A 17,313-nucleotide genomic window follows, 5' to 3' on the forward strand; every position below is an offset into this window, starting at 1 on the left:
CCCTTCGTGCCGCATCGTGGTCGTGACCTGTAAAGCTGTAGCTAACATGCGCTATGCTAAATACAAATAATGTTAAGGATAATTAAGTACGGATGCGAGTGTCGCCGCGGGAAGAATAGGGTACTGCTGGGGAATCATAAATATATTCTACATGATAAAAAGATTGAATTTCAATGTCGAACTGTCACAAATACTTTCCCCGAACTTTTTTGCGTGTTCGTTTTGACGAAGACAGTGTTTTGGCTGACTGTACCAGTGGCAGCAAAAGTTGTACAATATATTGAACCACACTTTTTATTCATAGAATTTCAGTGTTCCGATATATTTGGTCACGTCGGCAGTAACTAAATACTTAAATATCTATTTCATGCTGACTATACATAGTAATTATGAATGCTACAACAACAAAAATACAAAAAAAGTCAAAATACTCATGACCATCATCATCATCTCCTAGCCGTTTTCGACCACAGCGACTGCGTTTTACCGCTGAGAGCGTCGCTGGTGCGCTCTCAGGTGACTGATATACTTAGCCAATTTTTGCAGTAAATGTGCGACCACACTCGTTGCAAGTCAGCACCCCTCCGACATAATTGTAAAGTATGGCCGCAGGTGGTCTGGCCTTCAGCTCGTCGCGCTTAGCGTCGAGTTCTGTGAGCCGCCTGGCTTCAAACTGACGCACCTGAGTCTGCAAAATATGCCTCCAACGTGGACGGTCACTACTACTACTACTACACCTTCTACTCTATACTAGTTCTCCTTATAGTCTCCTTATAGTCTATACTAGTCCTTATTTCAATCTAATAAGGTTTGTTTTATCTCCTACTAAATCTATCTTAGTTTGTACAGGAAAAGCGACATCACCAAGCATGTTATTACAATTATCTGTACCATTAATAAACGTGTACTTAGTATGTGTAAGGAACCAGTTGGGAGCAAGTTACTGCGATACGCGTGGTAATGTAATCATTTAAAGACGCCAGTTATGACTCAAGTAGAGGAGTATTTTTGTAACAATTAATTCTATTTTTGTCCCTTCAAGTTGTATCTATAAGTGGTCTTAGAAAACTATTTTTCTTGTTTGGAAGGGTGTATGGACAGCATTTAAGTAGGCACTTGGGCAGGTCAGTGGTCAGTTTTTTTTTCAATTGGTGGTTTGAGGAAGTTATATTATATTTATCTGAAGAATTATTGTTTAACAGTATCATCATTAAGTGCAATAAGGTTTTGTATTGTAAAGAAAAAAAAAATATGTGTCACCCCCTCTAACTTTTGAACAGTGGGTCAAAAAAATATGAAAAAATCTTGAAACAACAGCTTAATAAATACTTTCAAGGAAAACTATAGCGAACATAACCGGTCCAGTCGTTTTTGAGTTTTTGAAAAAAAATCTTCTCTTAGTAAAAAGACGTACAAAGCGCTGCAAAATGATACTTACTAATAGCCCCCGTTTGGTCTATTTTGGCAGAATGGTAACTATGAATACCTAGTATGAATCTATACACTGAGCATGGCCCGACATGCTCTTGGCCGATTTTTATCTATGTATGGAGTGGGCACTCTAAGCTCATGTATTTATTTATCTATGCTGGTAGGTAGGTACTTATCTATTTGTATAAATTCAACCCCGAAGCAGTTTTGATTACATGGCCCATTAAAAATAGTTAAGGATGCAATAAATAACCTAATAAAATTTGTAACGATTTTTATTAATAAGAACCTTTTTAAATGTATTTCGGTGTATACAATCAAAATGATATAGGTCACATTTTGCATAAAAGAAGCACATACATTTCCTCCGCCGTCGAACAAAATGATGTATCTTATTTTAAGATTTGCGTCCCAAATACGCCATAACACAATCCTGTCACAACAAATCGTTGCACTTTCTACCCCACGTGGGCGGCCATATCTCACGACACCTATAGCATACTTTTATTTTCAACTTTAAATCAATACAAATAAAGTTCAAATTACATGCTAACTGCAAACGCTTTGGCTTTTGCGGAACAATAAGCTTTATACGTCAACATATAAGGATTACCTTTTTCTGTTTCGATAGCAACTTTTTTAAGCGCATTCCTGCGTCTATACGTTCCTTATAGCTATCAATATATGGTTCAAAATTGAATGAATTGATTGTAAAGGTGTGTTGGTACAATGAGATTCCTTAATAGAGGAGCAATGTTTATAGAGCTATAGTTTGTCTTAGCTTTTGTAACACATTCCGTTGAAAAATGTAGTTTTCTGTTTGACTTCATGTTGTCAGTTGTTGGTAATAAATTTGTGTAGAAAAATACAGTTCGTGAGCGGCATTGGTAAGCGATTGTAAATTGGCTTGTAGGTGTATTGGTTTTTTGTTTTTTGTCATGGTTGTAGTAAATCGTGTTTACGTGTGACACTTGGATATTATAATACAAATTTCTTTCGACACACTGTAAAGTTATTTCGGAAAGGAATTTTTATCATTAATTTTGTTTTGGCGTGGATTTATATCGTGTTTCTTTTTACGGTTGAAGTGCATATGCTTTTTTTTAAAGACAGTTTTAGTACCTAAAGAACTTTATCACGGTTATATATATTATTTACATTTTAAATATATTTTACGCGCTGAATACGAAGACAGTATTTTTTGTAATTATATTTGAGGCAAACGAGCAGTCGAATCTCCTGATGGTAAGCAATTCGTCGCCCATGGACACTTGCAACATCAGAGGAATCGCAAAAACGTTGCCAGCCTTTAAGATGAGAGTACGCTCTTTTCTTGATGGTTTGCAGGTCGTCCAGAAAAGAAATATCGCGGGCGACAGACTGGCTCAACGTGGCCTGGGCGGGGGCCTACCGCGAAAACCGAAATTCGCAAATTGCGAGGATCTTTCTCTTCTACTCTCGCTAAGAGGTAATTAGAGTGTCAGAGAAAAATGTCCGCAATTGAAGAACTTCGGTTTTCGCGGTTATAGCCCAGGTTTGAAATAGTAAATTTTTGTCGAAGCTCGGAAGTAGCTACTGTAAATTCATTTTAAACGGATGACCTTGGGAGTCTGTTTAATTGAATCCGAAGCCAGCAAGTACCTTTCCAGCCGAGTTATACTTTCTCAAAAATGGTGCAAGTAATATAAATATAGTAATAGAAATATTTTACAGAAGCAACGATCTTACGTATATTTTTTCCCAGAAAGTCGACTTTGCCGTCCATTTTTGAGAAAAAATGTTTATTTTCCAAATTTTGTCTTCATTTAGGCTGAGCCTAGTTTGGGGCCGATGGATATTAGCTTAATTGTAAAATCTAATTTATGTTAAGTTAAATCTGTTATGTCAATTTGTATGAAAGGTTTGGTAAATAAACGATTTGATTTGATTTGATCTAATTCCTAATAAGGGTACAAAAGTGATCAAGCCAGGCAAGGTTTGTCATGGGAGGCAAAATTGAATAAGTTCTGCTCAGTCAGCATCAAAATTAGCTGACTGAACTACATACGCGTCAAAAGTATCTGCTACTAACAGTACTTTATCCTGTATCAGCGTGACAAAAAGAGAAATGTCTCTATATATATAAAAATTACAAATACAAAATTCTTTATTTCCTTAAAATTACACCGTAACAGGCCTTTTTAAATGCAAACTGAACAGATTTATGTCTATTTGGAAAATATATCCCGGATGGCAGATACTTTTGGCGCGTTGTTTCATTTACTACAAAATGTATCCGTGGTTATATTTTCTGAGTTGAGCATTGTGTTTTGAATAAAACCGCGTAATTGCCGCATAGCATAATGCACTAGAGGGGTGAAAAATACAGGAGCCCGTTGAAAAGGCTGTAGCTTGGGAAGAAGCGGTTGCGAGAGCGATTTAAGGATGCCTTTTCACTGAGGCGGAGATGAGTGGAGACGATTTGTTCTCTTTTGTGAAAAATTTAAAAGTTAAAAACCTTGCAGTCTCGATTTCAGGACTGTTTTATGTCAGGAATTTTCATACAAATTTATTTAACTTAACTTATACTTAATACACAAAACATAAAAGGCTGGAATCTGCCATTAAGTATATACTTGTGCCGGGAGACCCCGCTCATCCATTAGGAAATAGGGTAAAAACCAACAAATTGTACTTAATTAATATACAATTTACAATTATAAATATAAAATTTGAGATCAGATTCAAAACAGCCTAGCAGTCACTTATTATTCAAAATGTATTTATAACGATACAATACAGTAAGCACAAATTATACTCTTTATTGCACAGCTCTATAAAAGAAAACAATACAAATATAAAACACAACACAATTAGATAAAACAATAAGCGGTCTCTTCCAGACAACCTTTAGGTAGCGGAAATTAATCAATTCACACAATGTATGTACTTAGGTGTTGCAAATGCAATAAAATATACCTATCACAAAATACACACAAAACAAACAATACAACCTCTATAAAAGAAAACAATACAAATATAAAACACAACACAATTAGATAAAACAATAAGCGGACTCTTCCAGACAACCTTTAGGTAGCGGAAATTAATCAATTCACACAATGTATATACTTAGGTGTTGCAAATGCAATAAAATATACCTATCACAAAATACACACAAAACAAACAATACAACATGAAAAACACATACATAAATATATACACATAAATAAATGCATATAACAGTGCCAGCCATAGAGGAAATCTAATCAGATAAAAGTGTCATGAAGAAGATAAAAAGTGTAGTTTAGGTGTCTCTGTTACAGCCCACCTTAAGATAGAAAGAGGCAGGGATTCCATAGTCGAACAGCTTGAAAAGTAACAAAAGAAGTATTTTATTGAAAATAATTTAAGTAAAACTTTCTGTGTCGTCCCGCCGTCGGCTTGGCTCCATCGCATTGCATTAAGGCAGCACTCAAATACGCTGTTCCGAAACTACTCGATGCGACTCGAATCGCTGCGTTGAGTGCGTTTGCCATTTAGTATTATTTTTATGCTCAAGTTGTAATTGTTCTGCAAAACGGTCGTTAGTTTGAGAAAACGGCGAAAAATGTAACTGAATACCATTGTATTCAGTAACATTTTTCGCCATCACACATTTGTGATTGTGATAAAAGTGATCAATCACCCGTTTTATTTACGTCCCACTGTTGGTCACAGGGAATATAATATATTATATACTTTATTACAAGTTAAGCATCTAAAGGAGACGTTCGGATGTCAACTGCAGCCTGCATTACTGTTTCGGCGTCGTTGTTGCCGTCGCTCTTTCTGTCAACGATTCAATATCCTTAATAATATAAGTTACATTTGCCGCCTCATTACTTCCGCCATTATGACATTCATCGCGTCACTAATTTTCTTCAAGAAAATTATTTATTTATTTATTATATGTATACAATAATATAATAATTCAGCCAATATACGTCCCACTGCTGGGCACAGGCCTCCTCTCATGCGAGAGGGCTCGGGCTATAGTCCCCACGCTAGCCCAATGCGGATTGGGGACTTCACATACACCTTTGAATTTCTTCGCAGATGTATGCAGGTTTCCTCATGATGTTTTCCTTCACCGAAAAGCTAGTGGTAAATATCAAATGATATTTTGTACATAAGTTCCGAAAAACTCATTGGTACGAGCCAGGATTTGAACCCGCGACCTCCGGATTGAAAGTCGGACGTCATATCCACTCGGCCACCACCGCTTTTGTATTATATGTATATATTTACTTATTATATGTATATATTTATGTAAATATAATTGTTGATTTGCTAGTGTGCTGTAATTGAATATTTGTCTGTTTGTCTGCAGGCAGAAGAACTGAACTCGCTGGTGGGAGATGCGTTCCGAATGGCGTTCGCGTCGCAGCTGCAGCCCTCCGCGCCGCTTTGGGTAAGATAACGTACGATAATAAACAGAAGAACTGAACTCGCTGGTGGGAGATGTGTTCCGAATGGTGTTCGCGTTGCAGCTCCTGCCCACCGTGCCTCTTTGGGTAAAATAACAAACTTAACAAACAGAAGAATTGAACTCGCCGGTGTGAGATGCGTTCCGAATGGATTTCGCGTCGCAGCTGCAGCCCTTCGCGCCGCTTTGGGTAAGATAATATAAAATTATAAACAGAAGAACTGAACTCGCTGGTGGGAGATGTGTTCCGAATGGTGTTCGCGTTGCAGCTCCAGCCCACCGCGCCTACGTTAAGATAACAAAGTTAACAAACAGAAGAACTGAACTCGCTGGTGGGAGATGCGTTCCGAATGGCGTTCGCGTCGCAGCTACAGACCTCCACGCCGCTTTGGGTAAGATAGCATAAGATAATAAACAGAAGAACTGAACTCGCCTGTGGGAGATGTGTTCCGAATGGCGTTCGCGTCGCAGCTCCACCCCACCGCGCCTCTTTAGATAAGATAACATATTTTATCTTATTTAGAACAATTTTACATAAATCAACTTAATCCCACATAGTTACATAGATTCGTACCCGAGACTTTGTAGGCAGGGTCACAACTCACGACCGACTAGACTAGAATACCGTTTGTGATGTTTAAATTTACCTACATATATACTCAACTTATTTACCTTTGTAGAAGCACTAGACGTTGCTATTTAAACAACGTAACGTTGACAGAGCTTTAACGGCCTTATTTAGTAAAAAACCGGGCAAGTGCGAGTGGGACTCGCGCACGAAGGGTTCCGTACCATTATTTATAAAAACGGCACAAAAAATATGTTTGTTGTATGGGAATGGGAGCCCCCCTTAAATATTCATTTTATTCTGTTTTTAGTATTTGTTGTTATAGCGGCAACAGAAATACATCATCTGTGAAAATTTCAACTATCTAGCTATCACGGTTCATGAGATACAGCCTGGTGACAGACGGACGGACGGACAGCGAAGTCTCAGTAATAGGGTCCCGTTTGACCCTTTGGGTACGGAACCCTAAAAACTACCTGCATCGCACAGCGTAATTTTTTTCAACGTAATTAGAATCTATTACTTGAAACAAAAGGGCGATAATACAACAATAACTTATTTTACGTTTGGTCGGCGCTTAAAACTGTGCCCGGAACTATAATTCAATGTTCCACAAAACAAACACCCATAGCCGTTATTATTTTAATCGGTCCAAGACTGTTGTTCAAATCGCCTACTTGGAGTTAGCGAGTCGTACAATTGGTAGTAAAGTCAGCATCAAAAGTAACGGATCATATTACGCATCAAAATAATCTATCATTCTACAATATATTAACAATAACTATTAAATTTAAGTATTTTAAACCTACGATATATACCAAAAATATCAATTTTACGCCAGGATGCCTTACATACTTTTGGAAAAGAGCTGATAGTCTTCAAAATGCTAAATCGATTTCTATTAAATATACCTAGCTAAGAGCCACCGCAAAAAAAACTCGACCATCCGTTGGAGAGCTACGATGCCACAAACACAGACATTGGCGTCAAATATATAACACCCTTCTTTTCGCGTCGGGGATTAAAAAAATATTATGTCTGTATATTAGGTAGAATAATTACTCTGGGACACTACTTTTGAACGTGTACTATAGAGATATATCTCTATAAAAGTATTCCAGGGTAGCAGGCACAGTGAACCAATTCGAATCCTAGGCCACTATAGAACCTTGTCGCTTTAACTACTCCATACATGACATGCATCACTCAATAAGCACTGTCGTAGAAGTCATTATGACATGGTTCTATAGTGGCCTAGGAATCAAATTGGTTCACCGTAGTTTTGGTGCGTATTGTTTTATCCGCTACTATGCTGTATAATAAAATAATAGAATAAGTAGTCGGACTTTTCATGTAAATTTGTTTGTACATACTTATGATAAGAGCTGTTCAATGTACCTAAAGTGAATCGTAAACAAAGAATCAATTTCCTCGACTGTACATCGATATCGTAAAATCCTAAATATCTGATATACGTCGAGTGCAGTACGGACATAAAGGACAAATGAGTAATTTTAAGATTCATTAGTAGATGTTGACATTGATCGTTTACCGCCGTCGCAACGCTGCAGTAGTCACGCTTTTGCAATCGCAATTCCAATGTAACCTAAACAGGTCCTTGCAAAAAACTTCTTCAAACGACACCTGAACGCTTGCAACATCGACCCTAAGCGTTCGGAGGAGTTTGCTACAGACAGGATATTTTGGCGTTCTACCATCTTTAACCACGTTAAATCTTTTGAGAAAAACCTTGGATGCCAACCGCCAACAACGCAAAGAAAGACCGAAGCCTTCTTATGCGTATACGTACAATGCATCTGGCCAACTCTGTTTTAACGCCTGCAAAAGCGTCTTTAAGACCAAGTTCGGCCTTGCCAGCCACATTAGAGCCCAACCGACAAAATCTATAATTTACTGGTGTCGCCCTCATCGAAATCAATGAGTAGGACTATAGTCATCTATCATCTTACACACTATCTGATTCAGATAGCAGGTTTAGGTTCACAAACTATAAAAGTCCAGCATTTCATTTACTGGGACTAAGCTAAGATGACAATCGTGCATCAACAGACGCCGAACGAAAAAGAAAAAATGCTACGAATTTTCACGTGACTTTTTCCATACTAATTAGAACCCTAAGATTACTTATTGTTCTACTGGCGTTTGCTATCAACGATTGCCATTTTGGCTAGGTGCCCAGCATTTCAAACACTGGTTAGCCTTAACGTTTGACTCGGCCAGTCTCTCCCAAGTCTTATTTGCTCCTATGTCGTAATGATACGTTGTTGCTCTGCTATGACTGCTATTTAGCCACGATTAGGTAATGGTAGGTTAGGAAGTGTGAGGTTTAGTTATGATTTATTTGGGGATAATTTTGGTGCGAGCATGATTTATGTATATGGTTAACGAATTTAGAATGTCTGTACATGCAAATGTAGCGAAAACCAGTTGCCTTCTTCTAGTTAAAAATTGAATGTGTATAATAAGAGTCGTGTTAAAAAACTTATAATATTTGGATTCTTTCCACGTCTCGTGTGATATTCTCTATCCAGTTACCCCTTGATTTCATGTATGTATTTTCATATACATACCATTAAAGTGTCGATGACGACCGATTCCTAAAGTAATCTGAACAATAACCAACACAAGCCAGCAATAACTCATCTTACTTTGATTTACGGCCTCACATCGGCAGCCAGTGATCTAAATCACTTACCGCGTGTTGATTAATACTCTAACGCCACCATTAGGTTATTACTCGTCTTTTTGACGAAAACTTGAGGCAATTTGGGTGTGAATCATCCGTAATTGGTATATTGGTGGTAGTTTGAACATTTGAATAGGTTAAGTGATATTTTAACTTTCTAAAGTACCTAACATTTCTTTGGTGCATTCTATTTTAAACGACCAAGACCCTGCACATCTTGATTGCTCTTATATTTCTTTGAATCTTAAGAAATATTTCTTCAAGTACCTAAAATTATTTTGGTGAATTGTTTCTCTACACTTTTGCAACGACTTCTCCAGTCAGCGTCAAAAGTAGCGGATATGTACTATAAACTGAAACTGAAATAAATATCATTCACTAAAGAAAAAGTGACCAAGTCCACCGGTGGCCGAGGCGGGAATCGAACCCGCGTCTTCAAATTACGCGGCTAACGTCCTGACTACTTGACCACCCGGCCACGGCGGTACCCGTCCCAAAATCTCTGGTGTATGCTATCTTTTAAAGGGTTAGGCGCAAAAAAAAAATCATAAAATTGTAAATAGTTTTTCAAAATTACTTATAGTTGTCATTTTTTCTAAATTATTTTTCTCACTGCACCCACATTCGAGAATTTCTGTTTTGCCCTATGGTTGACTGGTAGAGAATGCCTTAAGGCATTAAGTCCGCCATTTATACTTATTTTTATTGTGCTATAAAGTTTAAATTATAAGATAAAAGAAAAATAAACAGAATAATAATAATCTATACATATAATAAAGCTGAACGGGGTCGAAAGTCTGTACACGGAAGATATTCGAAAAAAAATAGGCTGGGGATACTAAGAATCGTTAACAGAACACGTTCCAACAGTTTTTAGAATTTTTGTCTGTTTGTCTGTTTCTCTGTTTGTCTGTTTATTTGACCTCGCATCACGTGAAAACGGCTGAACGGATTTTGATGCAAACTTTACTAATCTGTCGAGAAAATGCCCGGCCAAGTTATAGGCTATAAAAATTCAACCCCTAGAAGGGGGGGGGTAGCCACTACACTCGATTGAGTTAAGTTTGCACCTGAATCTTATGGCGCTACTTAGGAAGGAGGTGCAAACTTTTACAACAAATATGTGCTACGAATATCGAGTACCCTGCTAAACTAACAGATATGGTGCTGAAATTAAGCCACCGAGGAAGGATTTTGCCAAATTAACTCTAAAGTTAGAAGAGGGGGGTACGGATATCAATTCAATTTCAATTGTGTTGATGTAATAATACAACGAAATTAAACGACAGTAAATTAATTGCCATACATTGCACAGTGCCATCTTTTGGGAAACAGAGTAAAAATTTAGTAATCAAGTAAACTAATAATTTTTAAGAAAAAAAAAACCGACTTCAATGAGGTAGACCGGTGAAAGAACGATTATTGTTGATTTTTGATTTCATACAATTAAATTAAAAAGACAGCGTCCTACGCCTAATTATGTATAAAAGGAGGTAACATGTTTTTTTTTTGTCACTGCACCCACCTTGACACATTTCAGATTTGCCCTATGGTTGACTGGTAAGATACCCGGATACCCGCAATAGGGTATTCGACTGTATTTAAGATAAATTATTTCACACCATGCATGAAATAAAGCACCAGATAATTATTAAAAAAACGAAATAGGATAGAAATATAAATAAAAACCGGCCAAGAGCATGTCGGGCCACGCTCAGTGTAGGGTTCCGTAGTTACTCTTCCGTCACAATAAGCTAAACTGGAGCTTAAAGTATAGTAAATGGTACCTTTCACCCGAGTTAAACAAATAGGCAAATTTGCATAATCAGTACCTAATTAAAGTAAGTCTTTTTAGTATGAAGGGAAAACTTTTTGCGATAACTCAAAAACAGCTAAACTGATCATGTCCGCTATAGTTTTCATTTAATGTCTTTCCTAAGCTCTACTTCCACGATTTTTTTCATATTTTTTTGACCTATGGTTCAAAAGTTAGAGGGGGGGGGGACACATTTTTTTTTTCTTTCGGAGCGATTATCTCCGAATATATTCACTTTATCAAAAAATGTTTCTTGAAAACCCGTATTAGTTTTGAAAGACCTTTCCAACGATACCCCACACTCTAGGGTTGAAGCGAAAAAAAAAATTCACCCCCACTTTACGTGTAGGGGAGGTACCCTAAAAAAAATTAAATTTTTATATTTTATTGTACGACTTTGTCGGCTTTATTGATTTATATATCCATACCAAATTTCAGCTTTCTAGCACTAACGACCACGGAGCAAAGCCTCGGACAGACAGACAGACAGACAGACAGACAGACAGACAGACAGACAGACAGACGGACATGGCGAAACTATAAGGGTTCCGTTTTATGCCATTTGGCTACGGAACCCTAAAAAGTGTCTTGAAAACCTAACTACTTGACAAACATGAACAGAGAACAAATTGCCAAACGTGAACTATGCATCGTTGAAGTTCCATTCTGTTCATCATGAACAGCTCCACTTCATCAAATGTCACTTCTACAAATGTAAATACTTGATTTGTTGATGAAAATACAAAAATCACTATATGTATGCTTTTCACATTTGAAGAGTTCCCTCGATTCCTCATGGACCCCATCGTCGGAACTCGAACTTGACAAAAATTTGTCTTGGAAATCTAATTTACTTAACAAACACAGCGAAGAGGACAAATCGCCAAACGTGTACTGTGTATCGTTGAAGAGTTCCATTTTGATCATCATCAGCAGTTCCACTTCATCAAATGTCACTTTTTTAAATGTAATTGCTAGATTTGTTAAAGAAAATACAAAAATCATTATATGTATGACTTTCATATTTGAAGAGTTCCCTCGATTCTCCTCCTTTTGAAATCTTGAAGTCGGTTAATAATGAGTTTACTTACATAGTTAAGTAGTGGCAAAATCAACACACATCAACACGCGTATAACTGCATAATTATCTAAAAAAAATATTTTCTTCGACATGAATTATACCTAATCGTAATTTTATCGTATCCATATTCATACGTATCGCCTCTTTTAAGCACTTAATAATGGCTACGAAGGTGGGTACTATGAAAAAAAAAATTCTCTGATGTTTGCGGTGTAAATTTCAAACGATTTGGGACTCGCATTTTATACGCGTTAAAATGCCATAAGAACTAAAAACTAAAAATGCCTTATGAAAAATGCCGAGTGTAGTTTTATTAAGTGGTACCTAATTGTAAAATATTTTATCTAGACTACAGTCCTCTAGCGTATCCATCTGTCAACTTTACTTCAAGTTCCACCTCCAGGGGAGAGGCAGAGAAATTAGCGGTGAATGAGCCGGTTACTGACACAGACCGAATACCACGCGAGCGGAGCCGCGGGCACAGCTAGTAAGTAATAAAATGATTTGATATGTCCCCTAGTACCATAACAAAAATAAATGTATATTTATATGTAGAACCAATACTGTAGCCCTAGTGAAAAAGGGTACAAGTCTCTGGCAGTTTAGGTGTATAAGGGCATAAGTGTTACGTGGAACTTACACCCCTTTACACCTGCGCTGCCAGAGACTTGTACCCTTTTTCACTAATAGTAGTCTATAGAACAGATACTTTTGAACACAAACTGCAGAGATTGTTGTATAATTTACACATTTTGAAGGTCGGACATAAAAACTTCTAATTTCTTTCCGTTCTAAAACTCATTCACAAATCCAATCTGCGAAGGTCATTTTAAGTTTAAAAACACCCAACAATTCTACTTTTTAAAAGTATTAACTCACAAACGTAAGGGTCGAACGCTCAAAACAAAATGGTTATAAAGTTTTATTGGAGTTAGAAACAGTTTTCCTTATCGCTGACAAAGGGACGTAAATTCGGTTCGTTATCGTGAGCAATGGGACTCCGCCCTAATTACTTATTTTAACTGTTTTTAAAATCGGGTAAAAGGTTACGGGACTTATTGTTTAAAAATAATCTTTTATCGTTTTGTGTTAATATAAGTTATAAATGGGTCATCTGTGAGTTGTAGACCTTTTTTTTAAAAATATTTTCTTCTTTGAGTCTTTATTTATTTATGTAATCTTTATTGCACAAAAGAAAAAAACATATCTTATAGTACAAAAGGCGGACTTAATGCCACAAGGCATTCTCTACCAGTCAATCTTAAGGCTAAGCAGAGAGCACACAGCGATCTCACAATTATGCTAAAATCTGTCATTTAGAAATAACAAAAAAAAATTAATGACAGAAAAAATCTATCTACCAATAATTTTGCTCACAAACTTTTACCAGAAACGGTTGCGAAGTGCGACCTGCAAAGGAGAACATCCTGACATAAGAAAGCATGTTTGCTCACAAACTTACCAGAATCGGTTGCGACGTGCGACCTGCAAAGGAGAACATCCTGACATAAGAAAGCATGTTTGCTCACAAACTTACCAGAATCGGTTGCGAAGTGCGACCTGCAAAGGAGAACATCCTGACATAAGAAAGCATGTTTGCTCAAGCTGAAACGGAGGTCTTCGCTAACGCTCGGTCAATAAGGAACGCATTCCTGCCAATACACGCACCCACAGTGAGCCAAAAGCTCGAAAAACACTGCGCTGTAACATAAGTACCATCGTCCACACTTTATGACCATATATAAACCTTATTACAAACGCATAAGGTCCATAGGTGATCAGTTAAAACTGTTACTTAGTATACCAGTTGTAATAGGAATTCCGTCCAACCTCACTTTCGCTTAAAACGGGACGCGTATACTTGACCCTGTACGTGCGACAGAGACAGTCGTCGGGGACTGTCGTGCGAAGAGGCAATAACGCATAACTTAGGGTCCGGATTTAATTACGTCTGAAGGTTGAAAGTGTCGGGTTCCGTGAACGCGGGAGGTAAGCGAATGTGGAGCACTTTGAATTGAGATAGACATATAATTATTGCAATTAATATAGACCAGAAGTTGATCCTCTCCAATATCTCTTTCAAGCTACGAATATGCATCTCGCATGGTGTAGGGGTCAACGTTTCTTAATCTTATTTTACACGAGAAAAATTAAAAACAAAATTTCATTTCATACAAAAAGTTCCACTATGTCTCATTTTTGGGGACATAAAACAAAACAACGAAAAGAATTAGGACCCAGTTATTCGTTTGTGCAGAGTCGCAGTTTCAATCTAACCTAATCCATTTTTGCCACACAAATAATTATGTGATGTCACTTGTAAGTTGTAAGAACAAATAATATGCTTTGGAGTATGTAATAATTATGTATGTATATCATAAGTATGTGTATACTTTATTGTACATAGAAATAAAAACACGAAAAACACAGTTACAGAGTAAATTAAATACAACAAAGGCGAACTTATCCCTGTATGGGATCTCTTCCAGTTAACCTTTGAGGAAATAGTAAAACAGAAGTAACGGTGAATGAATGACAAACACAAACAAAAGTGTACAATCACTGAAATTAATGAAATGCACGTTTTGAATACACATTGATACAAATATGCATAGACAGAAAAATAACCATAAAATAATGCATACATATATATAACATAAATAAAAATAAATAAATATTCAATATATAATATTAATAGATATGAATTCGAACCAGAAAAGTAAAGTAAATTAAAAAAAGTAGAAGTACTGAATGGAACTAGGAAGTCGTAACCAAACTATCGGAAAGCCACAATTTTATAAGCCTCTCTTTGAGTGATGCTACAGATTGGGATTGCCTCACGGACACCGGAATCTCGTTCCATAACTTAACGGCATGGACAGTAAAGGATATTTTGGATGTGCGCGTCGTATTGGAAGGAATTGTGAGTGAAAGATTAGTGCTTGATCGAAGGCGATGACCACTACCAGCAGCTAAATAACTAAATCTTTCGGAAAGGTAAGGTGGCGATTATGGCAATGTATATTAGACGAAGTGTAAATATACCTTATGCTCATTATACCAATAATAACATTATGTATGCCGTTAATTAGGTATTACACACAAATAAGTATATAGAAAACACTAATGACTCAGGATTCATGCTCGTTACGCAAATTAATGCCCTTACCAGGATTTGAACCCGGGACCATCGGCCTCATAGGCAGGGTCACTACATCACTACCCACTAGGCCAGACAGGTCGTGAAGGTCATCACATTGTTACTTAGACTACACAAAGTTATATTTACTAAAGGAGGTCAGATCAACCTTGCTTAATACTTGGTACACTACAGACAGGCATCCTATACGTGAAACCTGAAGGAATATCTTCCTTGCTACTTTCAAGATTGTTGCTTAACAAAGACGATACTTCCTGATATTCAGATGCAATATAGGTATTATTAATTGAAGGACCTTCTGTATCTATATTTAAGTTCATAATAGGGCAAGGTTGAACATATTAGGAACGACATTCGAAGTTTTAAAATCTGTACCTAATAAGTTATTTCTACTTTCATTTGATTCAGACTAAGACTGTGATATATTTATTGAGAATTTATTACCATTTATTACGTTATTCAAAATAACGATACATTAAACTATGAAATATGAAAAGTAATTATAAAAAATATAGTGCACCCGTTAAAAACGACCCAAGCTTTGATTTAAGTATAAGAGTCTGAAAACCTGAGTCGAGACCGCCGCTCTTAGCACTAAACAGTATGTCTTTCATCCTTGCATGTGTATATTCAATCCTCCATAAAGATTAAATATTATTTTGATTTAGCAAAGTAGATTCAGACTAAGACAAGCCTGCAACAATTTTAATAGCACACGCAGTGCAAGTGTTATTTTAAACGTCAAACTTCTCTGATTTTTAACGTATAAATAACACTTGCACTGCGTGTGCTATCAAAATCGTCGCAGACTTAGCTTGGTCGGACTCTAACAATATTATATGCTCAATTTAAAGTGAATACTAGATATATCAACAATGAAAGTTATAGAATGTACCTATGTTTGTCAATTATTTGTCAGACACGTAATATTTTATAACCCCGATGCATAAAGTGGGCTGTTATAAAGTTTGTCCGCTATGTGTATGTGTCTGTTTGTGGTACTGTAGATCTTAAATGAGTAAACCAATTTGGAAGCGGCTTTTGGTTGAAAGTCAGGTTTTGTAGCGGTGGTTCATAGATATATATATTTTTAATTAATACTTTATTAATATTTTTTATTGTTTATATTAAACTACGCTGAATTCTGACAAAAATATTTATTTTCGTCTCTTAATTATTATTTACATAGTAAATAGACTCTTCGTTGTTTCAATTTGTGTAGAACCAATACTAAAGCTACTACCAATATCATAATGCTTAATTAAATACGCTATTACGTGCAAAATTAAATAAATATATAGCTCCAATATAGTAATTAATATACATTATTAAACCAGCAAAATACGTTATAAAACTTCTAAAGTTTTGTTTATTATAACTAATGTTAATGTCAAAGTTCACCTTCATTACGAAAACGTTCACATATTCGCACGTAACCTCACCTGGGTAATGTCACTGTAAATCATAAATAATAGAACCGTTTACATAAGTGAGGTCGGCCCTGTGTAATGGAGGTATAAGGGTGACACGTTGCTGGTTATGGTTTGGGTAAGGTGACATGTTACAGGCCTACTTCAGGGTTCGGGTGTTAATATATCGGTGTCGATAAATCGTCATTAATTTATGGAAATCGGTACCTAGCGGTATTTGATAGTAAATAATGACTTGTCCAGTCGACGTCTAAAATATGTTTACACTTTTGCACATTTTTTGGTAATAAGGCGAAATATGTTAACATAACTTTGACTTCGACTGTCAAATCAGGATGTGGCAACTATGATACATCGTACAGAATTCAAAGATGAGCCTAATGATATTGCTAATTATTTATTATCACCAATAATCATGATTATTTTTCAGATTACCAGTAGAAAAAAAATAAAACATTTTTGCATACAATTTGGTCACCCTACTCAATGTGACGTCTTGTCGCTTTCCATACAGCGTATGTCAAAAGTCATAGGGGTCATGATTACTTAGTATAAGATTAATTTTACTTATTTTTAAGAAAAAAATCAGTAATTATATTTTAATCAAATACTACCATATGATAATGTGGATCATTTACAGAGTCAGAAAAAGTGGTTCTGGATCACGACCCAG

At 36.4% G+C, this 17,313-nt stretch overlaps 1 protein-coding gene across 3 annotated transcripts in view; it reads left to right on the forward strand.

Annotated features, from left to right (window-relative positions):
- LOC133520346 (EGFR adapter protein-like) overlaps window positions 1–17,313 on the forward strand; it is a 331,460-nt gene that overhangs the window by 297,731 nt on the left and 16,416 nt on the right. For all 3 annotated transcript variants that reach the window (XM_061854720.1, XM_061854719.1, XM_061854721.1), the window contains one exon: window positions 5,783–5,863. In XM_061854720.1, coding sequence (XP_061710704.1) covers window positions 5,783–5,863 — 81 coding nt within the window. The remainder of the gene's footprint in view (window positions 1–5,782; window positions 5,864–17,313) is intronic.

Source organism: Cydia pomonella, chromosome 8 (assembly GCF_033807575.1).
Source record: "Cydia pomonella isolate Wapato2018A chromosome 8, ilCydPomo1, whole genome shotgun sequence".
In the NCBI taxonomy this organism is placed as follows: Eukaryota; Metazoa; Arthropoda; class Insecta; order Lepidoptera; family Tortricidae; genus Cydia; species Cydia pomonella.